This window comes from Mangifera indica, chromosome 2, assembly GCF_011075055.1.
Source record: "Mangifera indica cultivar Alphonso chromosome 2, CATAS_Mindica_2.1, whole genome shotgun sequence".
Lineage (NCBI taxonomy): Eukaryota > Viridiplantae > Streptophyta > Magnoliopsida > Sapindales > Anacardiaceae > Mangifera > Mangifera indica.
The window spans coordinates 19,343,266-19,362,859 of NC_058138.1; the positions used below are offsets into that span (position 1 = coordinate 19,343,266).

The following is a 19,594-nucleotide window of genomic DNA, read 5'->3' on the forward strand; positions in this document are numbered from 1 at the left end:
TTTAATATTTACATATATTAGAAAATTCTCAAATTCTGGCAATTTATTTGTGCTGTAAGAATATAAACATGCAAAACATTGATTTTATATTACACGAGTTTTGTTTTTATTTTGGTTAAATCTAGAACTACATAAAAATCAATTTATGCATTGTCAATTTGACTTTAAAAATGAATTACTTTAGTTTAGCTGGGCCTTTACCGCTTGAAAACTGAAATAAGCCAGAGGATCAGGCATATCCTACGTGTCATATTATTCAACCCTCCAATTATAGCCACGTGGAGTTCACCCACATGGGTATTCCCTTTTTTCCTTCTTTTGAATAATTTTTTAGATGTTTTAATGATTGATAAATATTCTTAAGCATGGTTTAAGCTCATTGTAAAAGGCTAACCAGCTCAAACGTAACCTAATTGCCGACTTTGTGCCTTCTTACCAAGAGACGCAAAGAAGAACCCAAAGTATTGCGTAAGCTCCAAACACCACCACCTCTTTTTATTCTCCCTTTCCCCCCAAATCCAACGTTCGTAAATCATCTTTAACCTACCATCCCCTCATCTCAGCCGTTACATCATCAAATATTTCAGCACATTTGTTTAATCATCTGTCTTCCTGTCCTTTAGTTGATCCCCCATTGTTTTGTAGATGAATCCTATGTTGTACCTTCAGGTTCTTTAAACCTGCTCATCTGTCTCTCTTCTTCTCTCTCTGTTACTACATTTATACATCTTTCATCTTCGTTAATGCTAAAGTTAAAAAATACAGCATATTTGCATGGTTGATTGCCTAATTTTTTAGGCATTACCCGTTATTTGTATTGATTTTGTAATCACAACTGCAGTGATCATTACAAATGTTGGTGCCGCCATGGCTGGAGTCTTTGTTATCTTCAACATTCTTCACAATTTGCCCTAGACACAGAGATGCGCCGCGTAATGAATGCAATATGTACTGCCTTGATTGCATGAACGATGCGTTTTGCTTCTACTGCCGATCTTCAAGACACAAAGATCATCCTGTAATTCAAGTGGGTATTCAAATTCGTTTTCTCTCTTTATTTTTCTGTTGAATAAAATGATTGTCACGTGTATATATACAGATCAGACGATCGTCATATCACGATGTTGTTAGGGTTGCTGAAGTTCAAAAGGTTTTGGACATCAGTGAAGTTCAAACTTATGTTATAAACAGTGCCAGAGTTGTATTTTTGAATGAAAGACCCCAACCCAAGGGTCCTGCTGGCAAAGGGGTTTCTCATCTTTGTGAAGTTTGTGGGAGAAGTCTTTTAGATCCCTTTCGTTTTTGTTCATTGGGATGTAAGGTTAGTTATCTTTCTCATCAATTCTGATACAATTAATCATTTTTTTTTTAATGGCAAAATTCTATTGACATTGTTATCGTCTTCGCCAATGCCGCCACTATTTCCTTCATTACTTGTCTTTGGAATCTTCATTTTCGATTTACTTCTAAGAGAATTTCAGATAGTTTACTTGGAAGCATTTCATGAAAAATAGTCAAGTATATTTCCAAAATGCGTTTCCAATACTTGTATAATAAATATGTAATTATGCTTTCAGTTTTTCATTTGGTTAATCACAATGGTTCAAATTGTGTTTTCCACTTTTTTCTCAATTATTTCTTCTACCCCTTGTTTGATTTTTTTTTTATTTACTTATTTTTAGGCCATTAATATATTTTTTTACATGTATAATTCAGCTTGCAGGAATAAGAAAAAATGGGGATGCAACGTTTATAATAAACAGCAGCAAGAATGAGGCAGAAATGTCGCAAACAAGAGAAGGAATACAAAGAAGATTGGGATCAAAGGAAGAAGAAGAAGAATTGCGTGAAGGAAGACCACAAGACATTTATGGACGCACGCCTCCTCCACCTCAATCTAATTCTAGGAGAAGAAAAGGCATCCCCCATAGAGCACCTTTCGGGACCTAATAAATAATATTTAATCCACAGCAATGCTATGGGTAAACACTTTTTTATACACAATCACATGATGATACATCATTTATACATATAATTGTGTATCTAAAAGTGTATATTGTTTAATCAAATGTATTTACATATAATTTCCTGTTAATATTTTATCTAATTAAATATAAAATCAATAGAAATGTAACAAAATGATGTGATTTACAAGTCAAATTATATAAGTTTGTACATTATATATACCAAATCCAGCTAATTGTTCACAAGGCAGCATGTGCTAAAGAATTAGGCAAATTTATAAAGTTAGTTAAGGGCCTAACTTCAATATAAAAATTTAGGTGTAAGTTACTTTAGGGTTGGAGCTGACTTAGTGTTCAATAATGGTGTCATCAATGTTTTGGACAATGCTAGGTGTAAATGTTACCTAAATACACATGAACGGTTTTCTTATTATAAAGCAACGACAGCTCAATTTTTATTTATATGGTAGGGTTCATGTAACGTGCATAATATATGGTATTTTTATGCAAATGGCCAACTCCATTTCGTTTTCATTTTCAGAAATTTTGTTTCTTTCTTTTCTTCAGTGCTCTCTCTTTTGGTTAAAATTAATTGTGGCTCTTTGTTTTGGGAAAGAAAGATGATGCATCTGCCATAAATAACTAGCATGAGATAGAATTTTATTTTTTTTAATTTAATTTCCACTCAAGTGCTAATCATTAGTGAGCCCTAAAACTAAAATGTATAAACATTTTTCTATTTAAAAATTCTGGTATAATTATATTACTCTAATAATTAATTTTTTATTACTGACATTACTTTATTTAGTTTATTAAATAATAAAAGATTTTGATAATTTTTTATTATTCTTAGTGATGTAATAAGTAATATAGAGATATTTTTATAATTGTCACCTTCACATTAAATATTAAAAAATTACCTAGTTTTATTATAATTTTCTCTTTACTTATTAATTTATTATGTCAAAAATATTATTCAATATAAAAATATTTTAAAATAATCTATAGATCATTTAAGTGAAATAATATTTTTTATTATACCTAATTAAATTTAAACATAATAATTATTTATATTTTCTAATTTTTATCAAATAATTTATAATTAATAATATTTTAATTAATAGATTTTTTATTTTTTAATAAAAAATACCTCAAACCAAACATGGACACAAATGAATCAAACAGTAATACAAGTATGCTTCTGAGAAAATGTCATTTGCATTAATTATATTAATTATAACAAGATAGTGATTAATCAGGGTTGGAAAACTTATTGGTAAAATATCAATTCAAACTAATAAATGAATCCGACAATATTTAATTTAATTATGATCCTCAAAGAATTATTATTAGAATTTCCCGACTAAAGAATTTTCTTGTATATATACACATGTTTTTTTAAATTGTCTTGATGTGTTCTCTATAAATCGGGAAAAAATTAATCATATGAACATATTGAAAAATATGTCTTTTGTTAGTAAAATGATTCGAAAATTTGAAAGATTTGATTAAGCCCATTTGGAATTCTCTATTGTAGGCCATTATGTTGAGATGAAACAGCCTCTATGAGAGCCCATTTTAATCCTGCCACAATGGGCAGCACTTCTTACATAAAAGAAATTTAAAAGCCTTAACCAAAATCACAGAAACGATACTCGATGAAGTGATAAGTTATAATAACAACAATCAGACATATCTTCAATATAATTTAGAATACAGGTAATGTCTTCTTGCCTAAAGACAACTATCTTTTAAATTATATTTTATCTTTATCACAATAATTTCTTATTCAGTTGAGATTAAATAACTATTAAATCTATAATGAAATGAAATAAAAAATTATTTTTAATTTAAAATCGAATATAATAGATAAAACTATAACTATTTATCTTCATCATCTATATATAAAAATTGCATTAGAGATCTCTAGTACAGTCATTTTCAAGAAATTTATTTTATAAATATTATCAATATATTGCCGCCGCAACACTTCTTTATAGAAATATACAATAACCTTTGATCTAGATTATTAAGCAATGGGTCAATCATCTTAAATTTAAAAACTAATCAAATAGAAATTTAAAGATTAACAGCAAATAAATAGATCGAGTGAAAATGAAAAAATCAAATTCAAATAAAAAATTTTAACGAAAATTAAAAGATTCGAAAAAAGATAGAAAAGTCTAATAAAAATAAAACATCCAATAAAGTTGACCCGTTAGTAAAAAAAGGGTTTTGTCTATTCTGCGAGAGCATTTTTCATTAGTAGGAATGATTAAAATTGAAAAAAGTGTTTTTAGTGTATAGAGAAGATTAAAAGTCTTAATATTCAATTTAGGGGTTAGAATATCAATACAAAAATTCATTCAAACTTGGAAAGAATTTCACGTTGTGGGCCTAATGCCTCTGATTAATCTTTCAAATGATACACAATTGTCAAAAACACTTTTCCTTAACAATTGTTGTTTGAGTAGACAACTTAAAATATTTCCTGGTTTTTCAAATGCCTGTCATTATCTAATTATTATTATAACCAACCATCTGCATTTCATCAACTAATACAGTTAGGGTTGTGTGGTGGAAGTTTTTTAAGAATACTTTGGTACTCTATCTTTTATTCTTCTATTTGATTTACAATAATAAAAAATTATAATAATCTTTTATTATCAATATTGACGTGATAGGTAATATAAGTAGTAATCTGATTACCACCTTCACCTTAGAAATTTAAAGATTACTGAAGTAATCTTGAGTTTATTATAATTATATAATTATTTATTAATTTTTTGAGATAAAAATAAATTTATTTTTAATTAATATGAAAAATAATATAAAAAATATTTAAAAATAATTATATTCAAGAGCATTTAAGTAAAATAATTTATTAATAATCTTTTATTACCTTTAACCAAATATAATAATTATTTATATCTACCAAATTTTATCAAATATAGTAATAATTTATATCCAGTAATCTTCTAAATAATCTATCTTCAAGGTAATCTTTCTATTTTGGTAATAAAATATTACCCAAACTAAACACCCATCATGATCCATTTTTAAAATTATATCTTTAAAAAACCCTCTCAATTAGGGTTAGATTCGAGCCGAACAAAGCTCAACTCGCTTGAGCTCAAGCTCGGCTCGGTTCATATATGGGCGGCTCGAGTTCGGCTAAGGCCGGTTCGTTTCGGGCTCGATTAGTTTTTCGTTATCAAAACGACATCGTTTTTAATATATATTACTCAAAACGACGTCGTTTTGTATAAAAAATTTAAAAAAAATCTATCGAGCCAAATCTAGCTCGTTTCAGGCTCGATCGAGCTCGAGCTGACTCGGCTCGAGTCCAGCCCTACTCTCAATATTTTCCCAAATCTTTTGATGTTTTCTTTTCATATAAAATCCACCATTATCAAAGCAAGAACCATGTGGAATTAAATCATACATGCAAACAGTCTGAGTGAAACATTGGAGGGTCAGATATCAAATCAAACAGTAAACATGTATGTGAAAGTAGGCAAAGTTTTGCATTTTGGAGAGATTGGTCATTATAATTTCTTTTATTTTTCTGACTTCCAGGTTGTTCAAAATTGGCTGTTTTTGCATAGCTTGACTTGTTTATCAAAGAGGAAAATAATATAATTTTGCGTCTGTGCCCAACTTGTCATTGTTAGGTACAAATACATAATATTTGCAGCTGGAGCCCTTTTGCTAAGTTGTGGGGCAAGTCATAAATTTTGTGACAAGTTAGTTGCACATTTGAAGCCCAATTTATCCATTGTTGAAACAACTTGTGTAATAGAATATTTGGTTGGGTTTATCTATGTGCAGTTTTTAGATTATCTTATTGTTTTCAAAAGCCTTTATATTGAAGAAGCTAATTTACAACTTCTTGAGCTTCTTCCTTAAGATTTTCGGGAGCTTAATTAAAATGTTTCAAATTTCAGCCTATTCTTATATGTTAAGTCAGATATAATGTTTCGTTATTTATAGCAGTTTAGAGTTTTGATTAATAATTTGAAATGTTTACTTTCTCGAGGCAACGTCTTAAAGGTTTCACCATCAATTATTATTAATATTATAGTTATATAAAATAATTTAATATAAATTCATCTCCACGGTAAACTTACAATTACATGCATGGTGGGTATTTATGCAACGTGATTGAAAATAGTCACAACCTTCTAATTTTATTGCTCATGCACATATATAAAAAGTTCATGAAAATATGTTATCCCCCATATAGATTTTGTAGATTTATAAATTTTATATTGACATTTATTCTTGAAAGTATATCATTTGAATGCATTTTATAAACAGTCTTTGTATGAGAAAATGTCATCCACTTTGAAAGATTATGTGTCACTCTTTGTTTTTTGAGTAATAGACATTGACATCTGGTTAAGGGAGAAAGTAGAAAATGAAACGCATCATTAGGAGCATGTTCAGTCTCTAGCAATAAATTAACATTAATTGCATTTGCATGTTGGAAGCTGTCTGTACCTTTTAGTACCATAATTAGCATTGATCTTATCTTTAAACACAACTTCCTCAATTGGAATATTATTCATTTTGTCATAGTGGTCGAACGCATTTTAATTCGAAACCTTGTCTTTGTTTCCACGCACCTAATTCTTTACGATCTTTGATATATCAACCATGTGGATATTCATCATTTCATCCTCATCAACATCTTGAATAGTATTTAACTTGATATGTTTTGTAACCATAGTTCTCTATTACATTGTTATGCGATTACTCAAACCTTTGTAAATCATCATTTTCTACTACATTATTATGTGATTGTTCAACATTAATATTAGTGGTTTTAAGAAATGTAATTCTCAATTTAGGGTTAAGAGACTAGAAATTAAGATCAGAAATGTCAACATTAATATTAGTGGTTTCAAGAATGAGTAACCCTAAATTAACAATATGAAGAATTCATGATTTTCATAAGTCTCTTATTGTTAACATTTCTAGTTTCATACTTATTAGAATATGGTCTCACTTATGATCAATATAAAATTTTTTGTTCATTAATCGAGCTAATCCCTCCAACATTGTATTTGCAAGAATATTTATAATAATTTTTGTTAATTCTATTACCGTATATCCTCATTTATTTCCCTCTTTACTGTCTCAAAACAATAATAAAATTTGACATGTTTAATTAATCTTACAATACTAATATATAATTTTTGTAATTAGCTAGAAATTTTGTAACTAAATATACATATATAATCTTAAATAATGCAATTGTTTAAAAAAAAAATCCCGTTTTTGTAATTGATATAAATGTTGGAAAATATCAATCCCCCCATCCCCAAAGGGTAAAGCCTCAATATATTTTCGTATTATATGATATATATTATATAGTGCTAATAATTATTATAAATATTTTTAAAATACAACCAAATAACTTTAAAAAAAATCTAAAAAAAGGGAACCCTTTTATCAGTGGACAAAAGCCAAATTAGACACGCCCAAATTCATTCCTCCAAATTTATAAGCAACCTAAGATTGAAGCCAAACGTTAATGGCAAAGCTTGAATCGTATTGTCAGCAGCAGCCTCTAAAAGGTTAAGACAGTAATCCACTTAAAATGGACCGTCCATCGGTTCCCAAAAGCTTACAATACAAACAAAAATACAGTTCACTTTGAAGACTTTCAGTTTGAGTGGAGAAAACTTTGGTGTCCTTTTCTTTACTCCTCCAGAAACAGTCACTATCTTTTGCTGCACTCAAAAGTCTTTAACTCTAACCACACATACCATTTCAATACTTACGCCATCCCTTCGTTTATTATTATTATTATTATTATTATTTTTTGGTTCTTTCTTCAGTATTATATTGTGCGCTAAGTCTCTGTTACATTTTAACTGTTAAACTTTTATATTAGCCTTTACTTCCACAGAAAAAAGGAAAGTGAAAAAATAACCCGCCAGACACATTACAGATCAGAGACGAGACACGACACGACACGGCACAATCTGTGAGCTCAACAAGTCAACAACCTATTTTACAACCGTCTAGGAATCAGGCGGGTTCTGATTTCTAAACTGTCGAAAAATTATAATATTATATATATACACACTAATTCCTCTTAATTTATAGCTAATTATATTTCAAAGGGCCTGTCAAGTAAAAGAGAGTAGTCTTATCTAAAACAAGCCGGAAAAAATTAGTTTGATTAATAAAAAATTAAAATTTTAATTAATCTAATATTGTAATTATAGAGAGCGATTATTGAATCACAATTTTACTTATTTAAACATGATTAGTTCAAAAAGGATATTCCAATTCAAGTAATCAAGACCTCAACCAAGAAAACGGTGGAACAACCTAAGCTAGCCTTGAAAAAACCAAGACAATAAAAATAAAGCAAGTCTTACAAGCTCAAAAAGTTAAAAAAAGTGTCGTAGGACAAACCCCTAAGATATGTTCACACTAAAACCTAACAATCTTTCTCTTGTTTTCAACTTTCTCAATTCATTCTCAATTTTTCAAATTAATTCGTTTTCATTATTTTGCCGATTATTATATATTATTATTTGTATTGAAATGGATTTGAGACCAAATAAATTTAATTTTTTGATTATTTTTAGAATGAGAAAAATTAATATTTCAATGGAGAACCTTAGTCGCGAAGCATACATTAGCACTGCAATTGAAAAAAAAAAAAAACATAAATCAACAGTGTGAGAGTATTTCAATCATATTGAAGAAAATATATGTGGTAGATTGGTTCGACGGAAAATGTATAATTATTGTGGTTCATATTTAACATATGCAAGTTTTAGGACATCAGACATCTCCATTGTCATATAAATAAGTATTGTTGAAAAATATCACAACACTTGAAAGTACAATAGCAAATTGTCTTCACAATATCAAGACCAATTCGTGAATCTTTTAATGTAATCTATTTGGTTATGATATGAGAAAAATGTCTCACTTCACATTCAATCAACAAGTAACGCAAGATTACAAATCGAATACGTTGTTGCTATTAATCAGCTTTTTTCTTATGCTAATGATGCAAAACAATGTTCAACCGACCTTTAAAAAGGTTTCTAAGATAACATTAAGATATGATAAGTTAGAAATTATAAATAGATCAAAATAAAAACTATAATGAATTAAATGATTTTAATAGTCTCATTCCAACGATTCATTATTTATGAAAATCTACTAATCAAGAGTCAAAGTATATTTGTGCAGTTACTTATTTTATTAATTTCGATTCGTAATTATGAAAAAGATTATTACATTTAAAATGTTAGAATATATTTATACTGGTTTAACTATTTATAAAATATTATCTAATATATTTAATAATTACATTTGATACTATAAAATCTAAAGATAAAATTGTACTATTGATAAACCATTTTAATATATCTTTTTGTAAAAAATTATTTTATATATTTTTATTAATATTATTTTATTTTTAATTTAAAATCATTCAACCATATTATGATTATTATCTTGATACCAAATTTGGTATTCAAAATATATAGAGATAATTATATAACAAAACCAAATAAAATAAATAATTTATACATGGAAAATAAATAAATTAACACTATTACTTTAACAACAGCAATGATTTTGCTGTACATACATAGAGCGTTAACTTTTACCTTGGCTGTAGAGATTGTTTCCACTTTTTTGATTCTTCTGTTACAGTCAGAAACAAAGAAAGGTTATCTATTTTATTTGATTTGATCGCATCAATTTATGTGAATAAAATAAACGTTTACTCATATCTGCATCCTTCCGTTTATTGTCCTGTGAACTGGGCGTCTTGTGTTTTGGCCAATCGTATGGAGAGGTGGTATGTTTCTGCAGTGGTTCTCCTTTTTTTCTCTCTTGCCTTCCGTGAAGGAAATGCCAGAGCTTTGAGAAGAACCCAGGATGGATCAGAAGAGTGGGGATACGTTGAAGTCAGACCAAGTATGTCAATCTGTTCTCAGCAATTATGTGTTCTTCATTCATTTGAAACTGTTAGTGATTGATTTCTTAAACAAAAACTGAAATGAAAATGTCCTGAGTTTTGGTTGGATTTTGTTATGCAGAAGCACACATGTTTTGGTGGCTATACAGAAGTCCATATAGAGTTGAAGATCCCTCCAAGCCATGGCCAATCATTCTCTGGTTGCAAGGCGGACCAGTAAGTATTGATTCCTAATTTTTTAAGAAGATGAAGTGTCATATTAAAATTACTCATTTGAGATTTGAAAAGAGAAAAAAAAAAAAGAAAGTTCATTTATTGTTTAGGCCATGAAGTTTGTGAATTCTTTTCTTTGCCTTTTTATATAATATATTTGTATAAAATAGGGTGCTTCAGGAGCTGGGATTGGGAATTTCCAAGAGGTTGGACCATTAGACACTAATTTGAAAAGCAGGAATTCAACATGGTTGAGAAAAGCTGATCTGTTGTTTGTTGTAAGTTGGCCATGGCTGAAACTCTGCTTTATTTGATTTAATTAAATAAAGATTAAGTTGATTTTGAATGATGTTTCGGGGTGATACAGGATAATCCTGTTGGAACGGGATACAGTTTTGTGGAGGATTCAAATTGGAATTTGTTTGTTAAAACGGATGTTGAGGCTGCAACAGATTTAACTGCGTTGTTGGAGGGGCTTTTTAACAAAAATGAGCAACTCCAAAAGAGTCCTCTGTACATTGTGGCAGAGTCTTATGGAGGAAAATTCGCAGTCACTCTCGGATTGTCTGCCCTAAAAGCTATCGAAGCTGGAAAATTAAAACTTAAACTTGGAGGTTATTTGTGTTGTAAATTATTTAAAAAAAAGATAAAATTTGCTTAGAAAATTAATTAATCTGTTTCCCTATTCATAAAAATAATCTGTTTTTCTATTCATAGGAGTTGCCTTGGGAGATAGTTGGATCTCTCCAGAGGATTTTGTGGTAAGTCTGTTTCCATTTTTTGCTTGATTATAGTTTGTATTCACTTTCAATCTGGGCTGAGTTTTAACTGAAAAAATATGCAGCTTTCTTGGGGCCCTCTGCTTAAGGATCTCTCGCGGCTCGATAACAATGGTTTGGAGAAATCAAACAGGTCAATATTTTGTATTTAAAAAAAAAAAAGAAGAAGAAGAAGAAGATAATTAATAGGTAGTTTTTCTGCAATTTTAAACTTAAAAATGATCCATTTTGGCAAACAGTTTGGCTCAAAAAATTAAGCAGCAACTTGAAGATGGTCAATTCTTTGATGCCACCAATTCATGGAGTGAACTTGAGGGAGTGATTGCGTCTAGCAGCAGCTCCGTGGTACTCTGTTAATTTTTTTCTTCCTTAACACAGTTTTTTCAAAAAAGGCGTCTGTCATTCAGATTATTTTGATAATTTTTTTTTTATATTCAGGACTTCTATAATTTTTTACTGGACTCGGGTATGGACCCGGTATCAGCAACGGCAGCAGAGTTATCGGAAAAAATAGCAAGAAGAAGAAGGTACCCACGATACCTTAGTTACTTGAAATCTGCTACTGCCGGTGGAGACGGTGACCTTGCTAGCTTGATGAACGGCCAAATTAAAAATAAGCTCAAGATTATTCCTGAAAATGTAACGTACGTCTTCTTCTACCCCTTTAAGAAATAAATAATTCATACTTTAGTAATTAATGATTTTAATAATTATACTTGTGACAGATGGGGAGGGCAGTCGGATTTCGTATTCTCCCAACTTCAAGGCGATTTCATGAGACCAAGGATTAACGAGGTACTTCACAATTTTCATAAAACTTATCATTGGCATCTTTGTAAGTCGGTTATTAAATCTGAGATTTCAATTGTTTGATTGATGTAATTGGCTAAGTCCCAAATCATTTAAACTTGATTTGAACTCGAAGGAATCATTCTCTCTCAACACGTCTGTATCAGATAACATGTCAAATGAGTTGAAAGCTGGACTGTAACCCTTTTCATTTGAAGCCAAAGATTCCACTCTTATCTTCTCACAAATCTAAAGCGAATTGTGGCCAAGCTCATCCTTAACTTATTGGTGCAATTGGGATATTTTTTTTAAGAAGATGATTTTATTTTATTTTTCTCAGGTGGATGAGTTGCTTGCAAAAGGGGTGCATGTCACCATATACAATGGCCAAGTAAGATATTAAAGAGTCCTTTGAACATTAGAAAATGGGTTGCCCTTGCCCTTGCCCATATGAGCTTTTTGGTTTAACTGGTATTGTGATAAATTTTGTAGCTGGATTTAATTTGTGCAACAAAGGGAACTGAAGCATGGGTTGAGAAACTCAAGTAAGAGTTTACAGAGCTACAGTTGATGAGTTGACAATGAAAAAGGAGTAATTAATGTTAATTTAAATTGAATTATAGGTGGGAAGGGCTGCAGAAGTTTCTGAAAACAGAAAGAAGTCCATTATTTTGTGGGAAAGACGACCAAACAAGAGGGTTCACCAAGTCGTATAAAAATTTGCATTTCTATTGGATTCTTGGAGCAGGTCATTTTGTAAGTCAAAACTCTCTCTCTAATTTCTGTTCAATCTTATCAATGGCTAACTCTACCTGTCATGTCTTCATCAAATAATCAATTGCCTCGTAACATCGTTATTCTTCCTATAATACATATCATGTTCCTAAACTCCAAATTTATGAAAATATTGACATACCAAACTAGGTTTTTTTTTTCTGATTAAGTCAAATTAATATTTACAAATTTTACATTTGGATGAATTTAAATGTGATTTTAGAGATAAATATTAATATTTTTCTTTTGAAAATATTAAAAAATAGAGAATATAGAGAAAAAGTTAATAAAATGTTTCTTTGATATGATCAGTTTTGATAAATAAAAAAGTTTTTTGTCATATTATACAAAAGTGATTTTTTTTTTCTAAATCTGAAAAATCTATTTATATTTTAGGGGGTGAAATTTTAAAGTTTTCATTTCTAAAAAACAAAAAATAAAACTTCTCTTAATGCCAAAACTGAAAATTTTCAAATACCCAAAACCAAAAGCATCATTTTTATATAGAATGGATTACCAAATAAATATAATAGATAAACAGGGTGAAGCAAATTCCATAGTGTTGAAGGTGTTGCTTGAGTTTGATGTGTGACAGTGACAGTGACACATGGTAGGGACAAACTCTGTAAATTATGAATATATTTGTTTATTTATACAACTCACATGTAGTTACAACAACAAAAGTCAAGTAGCTTAGAAGCATACACAACAGGAACAATCCAGACATGCTGTCTTTTGAGTTGTAATTTCTTTTGTGTGTAAATTTTGATGCATGAGAAAGACAGTACTTGTTGATTTTCAGAGTGCTCATCCGAACAGGCTCACATGGAAAACTCAACTGAAGTAAAATGTAAATTTTGTCATGTTTTTAAAGAATTGAATTATTGAAACATAATATAAAATGCAGGTACCAGTTGACCAACCGTGCATTGCATTAAACATGGTGGGTGCATTCACAGACTCACCAGCTGCTGCAACTTCTAATCCCTAAAAAAGAAGAAGAAGAAGATAAGAGTTCACTTTACAATAAGACAACAGAGAGAAAGTTACAGATATTTCTGATTCTGCACAACACAGCCTGTGTCTTGTCGACAGACTCCAAGTTGGTAAATGGGGGAAATTCAACAGGCAATCAAAAGGAGGCAAAAGCTGCAAGGGGAACAGCTGAAATTATATATTATGACAGTCGGTTTTTTTAATATAAACAGAATAAAGTGCCCGATTTCATTTTTATTTTTTTACATAATACAAGTCTTCCTATTTAAAATTAATGAATATTTAATAAACTTATTTATATAAATTAATAAGGTAATATTTAATTATTTGATAAATAAAAAATAAATAATCATATTTACCGATATCTTAGGTTTGTAGGAATAATTGTCCATAAATAATTAATTGATGTACACAAAAAAAAATTATACAAATTTATCAACACAACCTAATATGATAACTTCTGATTTTAAAATTAAAAAAAATAACAGATCATATTATTAAATTACAAATTATCATCTTAGTTTGTACGTATAACCCATAATTTTGTCCATAAATAATTAAATTGATAGAAACTTATCAATCTTATATGATTGATGATTTCTTGGTCATTGTTAATTGTATATCCTAATGCTGCCCATTTATATTAAGATAGCCTACTAAATCAAACAAGGTAAATCACATAAAATACTGGTAAATGTGCCTGTTCGGCTTGTTAAACAATGCCGATTATACAACCTTCTTACTTTCCGTTTGTTTATAGGCCAAAATGGTTGTTCTTCATCGCATTGCAGTTTAAATTAAGCCACATTCTTTTGGTTGATCATTGGAATCAGAGAAAGGCATCTGAAATTATACAACCCTGTAATTCACTCTACACGTTTTTAAGTGAGATCAATTTACATCACTCTGTGAAAAGGAATTAAACAAATAAATGGTAGTGTAAAGCCTGAAACTTCACATGATTTTGCCAACTACACAATGGCTGATTCCATCTTTTCTATTGTTTCCAATTTGTTTTTTCTTTTCCAGCCTTTCATTGAAGCTATGAGGTTGATCAGCCCCACAATATAATGATGTAACAGTTATAAAATTTCCAACTTGGTAAAGATTCATGTCAAACAGATCAAGGTGCAGATGTCCAATTATACTAACAAAACTTCTTTGACTTCATACTTTGCACGTGATTTAGAAATTTTATAGCAATTTACTATGCTCATAGTCACCTTGATGAAAGTCTCAACTATTTGTATCTTTGGCTTGACATTTATGGAAACAAAATGTTGGAGGCCATTGATGAAAACCTGAAAGAATAAACACGGTAGTCAACTTCTCTTAAATCAAGATACAAAAGGGAACAATAAAATACGCAAATATACCTGAAGATCTAATGACAAGAAAGCTTGACCTTCATCAGTACATCTCTTTACCCTTGATAGACCTTCTATGAGAATTTCAGCAACAATTTCAACTTCATATTCTAACAGATGGTCTTGAACCTTGACAAATAGTTTCAGATAGTAAGTCCTTTCCACATGATTAACAGTTTGTGTTCTTCTTAGTTCACAGCTATGACATTAATGCATTCATGCATATACAATTGAAGCCACCTAGTGAAGCTAGGAAGGGAAAGTCGGTGGGACATATAAACAGATTTCATATTTGCATAGCCATTTAAAATCAATACATCTCATTCATACTTTTTTAATGGCTTGAATGCTTGTCAGCCACTGTTTGTAGCTTACGTGAATAATTGATAAATTTTCAGTTTTAACCGTTACCTCTTTGCGAATACCTCCATGAGCAAGCCTTGTTTTATAGCGCTTGAATTCTTCCAACATCAAATCAACATATCTACCATTAAGCAAGTAGAGGCTGAGATTGTAGAAGTAGTTTTACATGAGATAACAACCTAGAGAAAAAAAAATGTAACTTAAAAATAAAAGATAGTCCTGAGGTCTACTTCCACACATAGAGCATAATCCTTTGGAACTCAATGGAAGAGTGAACCTTTGGTGATTAGGCAGCCCTGCACACACATGAGCAACAACTGCAGTTGCTGCAGCCCTAGCTGGAACCTGGAGAAAGTAACAAAGATTACATAAATCCAATTCTAACAATAAATTACTTGCTTTAAGTTTCAAAAAAAGAGGATACTGAAAGCACACTGTACTAAAAAATACAAGAGAATCCCTCATTTCAAGACCATCAAGTCCTTCATCCAACATAAACCTTAACCATCCAAATCACCGAAATATCCAGGTTCACTGTTTAAAACACTATTACAGCACTCATAGACTTGAGGTTTTTAAAGCAAAATGCAGCCTAAATTATCAACCCAATAACTACAAAATAATAACCCTAAAAATATTCATACATTTTCCCTAGCTATACTTACACAAAATGCATCAAACAAACTGCAAATCTTCAGTCATTAGTTGCTGCAAGCATGGTAGTGGCCTGCCACTAAATGCTTAGCCACAAAAGCAGTCAATTCTGAATGTCTCATCTTATTTGAATCCTAACTCACCACAAGGTGAAGCAAATTGATACACTCTGGTGTGGGATGTTATTTGGATAAGATGGTAACGATGACGTGAATTTTTGATAAAAAGACAAACAAATTTTATTCCACCATCATAACAAAGACGTGAAAAGTCCTTTAAAAGGCCCCTGATAGAGCTCTAATCATTAAAGTTTACACATGCAGGCACAAAATTGAGACCAAAGAGAATCAACCAGTGTATGGGGCTGGAACGGAGGTGGTCTAGGGAGATTCCAGCAGCACTTGAGTAAGGCTGCGTGGCTTTAGATGGTTGGTGAGTGTGGAAAAATCATTAGGCAGAAAGAATAAAGTGGAATGGAATGAGGAAAAGGAAAGGGAGGCAAAAGATTTTTGTTGCCAAATATTACTACGGGAGAGAACTGACCTCTCAAATTGCCAGGAATTTGCAATTCCTTTTGTCATTTCCTTGTTCCCTTTCCAATTTTGTAAGCCAAGAGGAGGATTGTACAGCCTTCTTCCTTGTAATTACATTTTGATCAATGAATAACTTATTTTGAAGTAAAATTTTAGTCTGTGTGCTTGTTGGTTTTTGAATTTGTACTGCAAATTATCTCTTTCAATTCCATATTTATAACAGCTCCAAACTTCATCACCAAGTTTTCCACATGGAATTGAGTGGCTCCAATTTAGAACTCTCATCTTAGTTTTGCACAAGATCAATGGAGGGAAGTTCAATGACCAAAGCATAGAGGCAGAACTTAATGCATTAGTTGATTGGTTATCCGATCATCGTCTAACTGCCACTTTGGTTCTCATGTATTAGTCAAACCCATGCCATAAACCCAACAAAACATCTTGAAGAAAGACCATCATAATACATAAAACAGAGATAAAAAATCTTTTCTTTTTTTTTTAAATTTTTGTTAATAGAATTTTTTTTTTCAAATGATAAATTATTGGTCCTAGTCATTTAATTACTATAGCACTTACATTGGGAAAAGGATTCTTGTATTAATTATTATCATATAATGATATCTGCAACTGCCATGGGAAAGCTGAAGTCTTGCTAAGTAAGTAGGGTCAAGGCATTTTTGTTGACTATGAATATGCTATCCTAGCTTATGCTTGTATTTCTTTCCCCGCTTTAAAGTTATAGATAAACTTGCTTCCAAGAATGCTCAATAAATATGGCTTCTACAAAAGCAATGCTTAAGCAAACTTAAAAATATCCAAGTTACTGGTATGTAGCTACAAAATTTAAACTGGGATTTACTAAGTACTTCCGTCTAGTAATGCTAAATTTAAAAATCAGCAGTGCAATATCTTTAATGTTACTAGGCCTCTCAGTGATCAATGCTCTGTAGTTTTCCAGAATTAATCACTTCAACATTCCTTGATACTTATAAGAGTATCCAGAGTAAGAACAGGATTGTCCTGATCTCAGCAATGAGGCATTGATTTCTATAACAAAGTCTGTTTTTGTTCTAACCAACCATCAACTCAATTTCCACAAAATCCAGAACCTCATAATTTCAATAAAAAGATGAGTTCAAGTAAACTAAAACCAAGACTGTTCTTCCATACTTTAATTAACAAATGCAGTTTGAAATCCTAATTCAATTAAGTTAACTGCATTTAACAGAATTGTAAAAAAAAATATAATTACCTCGGGCCGACTAGAAGAGGAAGGCAATAGTGCCATGGATCTAGCAGAACGTACAGACTGAGAATCTTCTCACCAACCTTGGACAAATCCGTTCCGCCTCCTCGGAATAGCAAGAAGAAAAAGACGCTCCAGCTCTGGAAACCTCCTCCCTCCCTCAAATCTTCATTAAGTAGAAAAGGATTCCCCGATAAGGTGCCGAATGGGAATAGATTCGGCTGCATCTCAACTCCAAGTCCGTGAATAACAGCTTGTTACTGTAGGCCATTTGATTTGAGATCTGATTGTAATTTTAGAAGTGATTAGTTTCCGAGGAACAGCGACGGTGGGTAACTGTTAGGCTCTGTTGGTTCGGCAGGAAATGATTACTATCAGGGAAAAGTACTATTTCCCCCAAAGTTTAGCCCAATGTCAACCCACACCACGAGAGATGAAAAGCCCAAACTCCCACCCATGATCAAACTTCTGTTAATTTTCTGTTAAAGAGAGGAGTAAAATAGTTATTTTACTATTTTTATAAAAAGTTATAAAGTTTATTACTTCCCCCTTCCCAGGTTTTAGAAACTAACATTTTACCTTTACCTAAAGTTTTTAAATTTTGAAAAGTAACATTTTTAACCCCTAAACGTAGGGTTTTCATATTTTTCAAAGCTTAGCGGCCCTCCATAACTTTCAAAAATAGTAGTTTTACCCTTACTCTTCAACTTCATCTTTCAACATCATCTCTAACATCGTCTCTAGCCTCCTCACTTTTCTGGTGCTGTGACGGTAGTGCGACAAAGAGATCTTTCTCTTCGTCACACAACACAGATGACAAAGGACAACACTTCATTGTCCTTTGTCGCTCGTCTCGTCGTCCAAACACGACGACAAAGGATGATGAACATAGTCCTTTGTTTGTTCTTCTAAATCTAGACGATGCTTTGTTGTCTAGATCTGAGAGATGAAGGTTCTTCTTTTGTAATTAGAGAAGAGAGATCGGTGGAAAGAATCAGTCGTCGGTGTTGGTCGGAGAAGGAAATAAACTCTAGGGATAAAATCTAAATTTTTCAAACTTTGGGGAGGGGTTAAAATATTAGTTTTTAAAACCTAAAAGGGGAAAATGATAAAAATTTTGAAGTTTTAAAGTTTACAGGTAAAATAATGATTTTAACCTTATCTTTAACTAAAAATTTGAATGATAGTTTGGTCATGAGTGGAAGTTTGAGTTTTTTATCTCCCGTGGGTGTGATTTGAGATTGGGCCAAAATTTGGGTGGATATAGTTCTTTTCCCTTACTATTAGTTTCTATTTGCGTGGCTCACTGGCTTTGTATCTTCAATTCTCTGTGCAGTTCGAGCTGACTTCCGTTAGAGACCATTGTAGTAGGCGATATAAAATTAACGTCAATGAGTTAATCCGGACTGATAAAGAAACAATTTTTCCAAAATTTCAAAAATAATTGAACTGTAAAAAGTTAATTACCATACACATATAAACTGAATCTTTTTCCTATTCTCCAATGTTTTCAAAAATCAACCTCAAACTCTTCAAATTATCACCAAAATCCAAATATTGCCAATAAATCAACCTTCCACTTTAAAGATTCATTATATATTTCAAAGTCTTTCTCATCATTCTTTTTCGAACGAACGACGGGCTTCTTTTGATTTTGAGTCTACAGAATTGGAAAGAAAAATTATTGCATAATATCCTAAATAATTGTGAGAGCAATATAGTGTTATTGGATAAACGTGGGATATTAAATTAATTACCTTAAACATCAAAGGTTTAAAAAAACTTTAATAATTTCAATCAATTAGGTTTTACATTATATACAACACAAAGGTTTCTCTCTATCTTCATATGAATAGAGACTGATGTTAGTGTTCTCGATGACTTAGAGACATCAACCTTCAAAAAATAAAATAAAATACCTTAGAATGCTCTAGATTCATCTAATCAAATATGTTC

General features: G+C 31.0%; 3 protein-coding genes across 11 annotated transcripts; 2 read left to right on the forward strand and 1 right to left on the reverse strand.

The window, feature by feature from the left end:
- The first annotated feature begins 393 nt into the window (after positions 1-393).
- On the forward strand, positions 394-2,095 carry LOC123207147 (protein RGF1 INDUCIBLE TRANSCRIPTION FACTOR 1). Of its 3 annotated transcripts, none has more exons than XM_044624429.1 (4): positions 394-468; positions 842-1,027; positions 1,100-1,321; positions 1,717-2,095. In XM_044624429.1, exons 2-4 carry the CDS (start codon positions 854-856, stop codon positions 1,948-1,950), a joined length of 630 nt encoding a protein of 209 aa, XP_044480364.1. In that variant the 5' UTR covers positions 394-468; positions 842-853; the 3' UTR covers positions 1,951-2,095. The 3 variants fall into 3 exon arrangements, with proteins under 3 accessions (XP_044480364.1, XP_044480363.1, XP_044480358.1); XM_044624428.1 differs by lacking the exon at positions 394-468 and adding an exon at positions 475-669; XM_044624423.1 differs by lacking the exon at positions 394-468 and having other exon boundaries at positions 475-1,027.
- Positions 2,096-9,686: 7,591 nt separating this feature from the next.
- LOC123197876 (serine carboxypeptidase-like 51) lies at positions 9,687-13,712 on the forward strand. Its single transcript, XM_044612369.1, has 13 exons — positions 9,687-9,923; positions 10,046-10,140; positions 10,308-10,415; positions 10,505-10,751; positions 10,855-10,898; positions 10,982-11,049; positions 11,156-11,261; positions 11,355-11,560; positions 11,642-11,711; positions 12,046-12,096; positions 12,198-12,250; positions 12,329-12,461; positions 13,387-13,712. Exons 1-13 carry the CDS (start codon positions 9,794-9,796, stop codon positions 13,468-13,470), a joined length of 1,395 nt encoding a protein of 464 aa, XP_044468304.1. The 5' UTR covers positions 9,687-9,793; the 3' UTR covers positions 13,471-13,712.
- Positions 13,713-14,300: 588 nt separating this feature from the next.
- On the reverse strand, positions 14,301-17,991 carry LOC123205613 (syndetin-like). 7 transcript variants are annotated; one of them, XM_044622626.1, is made up of 5 exons: positions 17,645-17,991; positions 15,483-15,550; positions 15,254-15,326; positions 14,852-14,971; positions 14,301-14,776 (listed from the first exon to the last, which is right to left on the reverse strand). In XM_044622626.1, exons 1-5 carry the CDS (start codon positions 17,678-17,680, stop codon positions 14,618-14,620), a joined length of 456 nt encoding a protein of 151 aa, XP_044478561.1. In that variant the 5' UTR covers positions 17,681-17,991; the 3' UTR covers positions 14,301-14,617. The 7 variants fall into 7 exon arrangements, 4 of the variants coding, with proteins under 4 accessions (XP_044478561.1, XP_044478553.1, XP_044478545.1 ...); XM_044622618.1 differs by having other exon boundaries at positions 15,254-15,347; XM_044622610.1 differs by having other exon boundaries at positions 15,254-15,347; positions 15,444-15,550.
- Between the last annotated feature and the right edge of the window lie 1,603 nt (positions 17,992-19,594).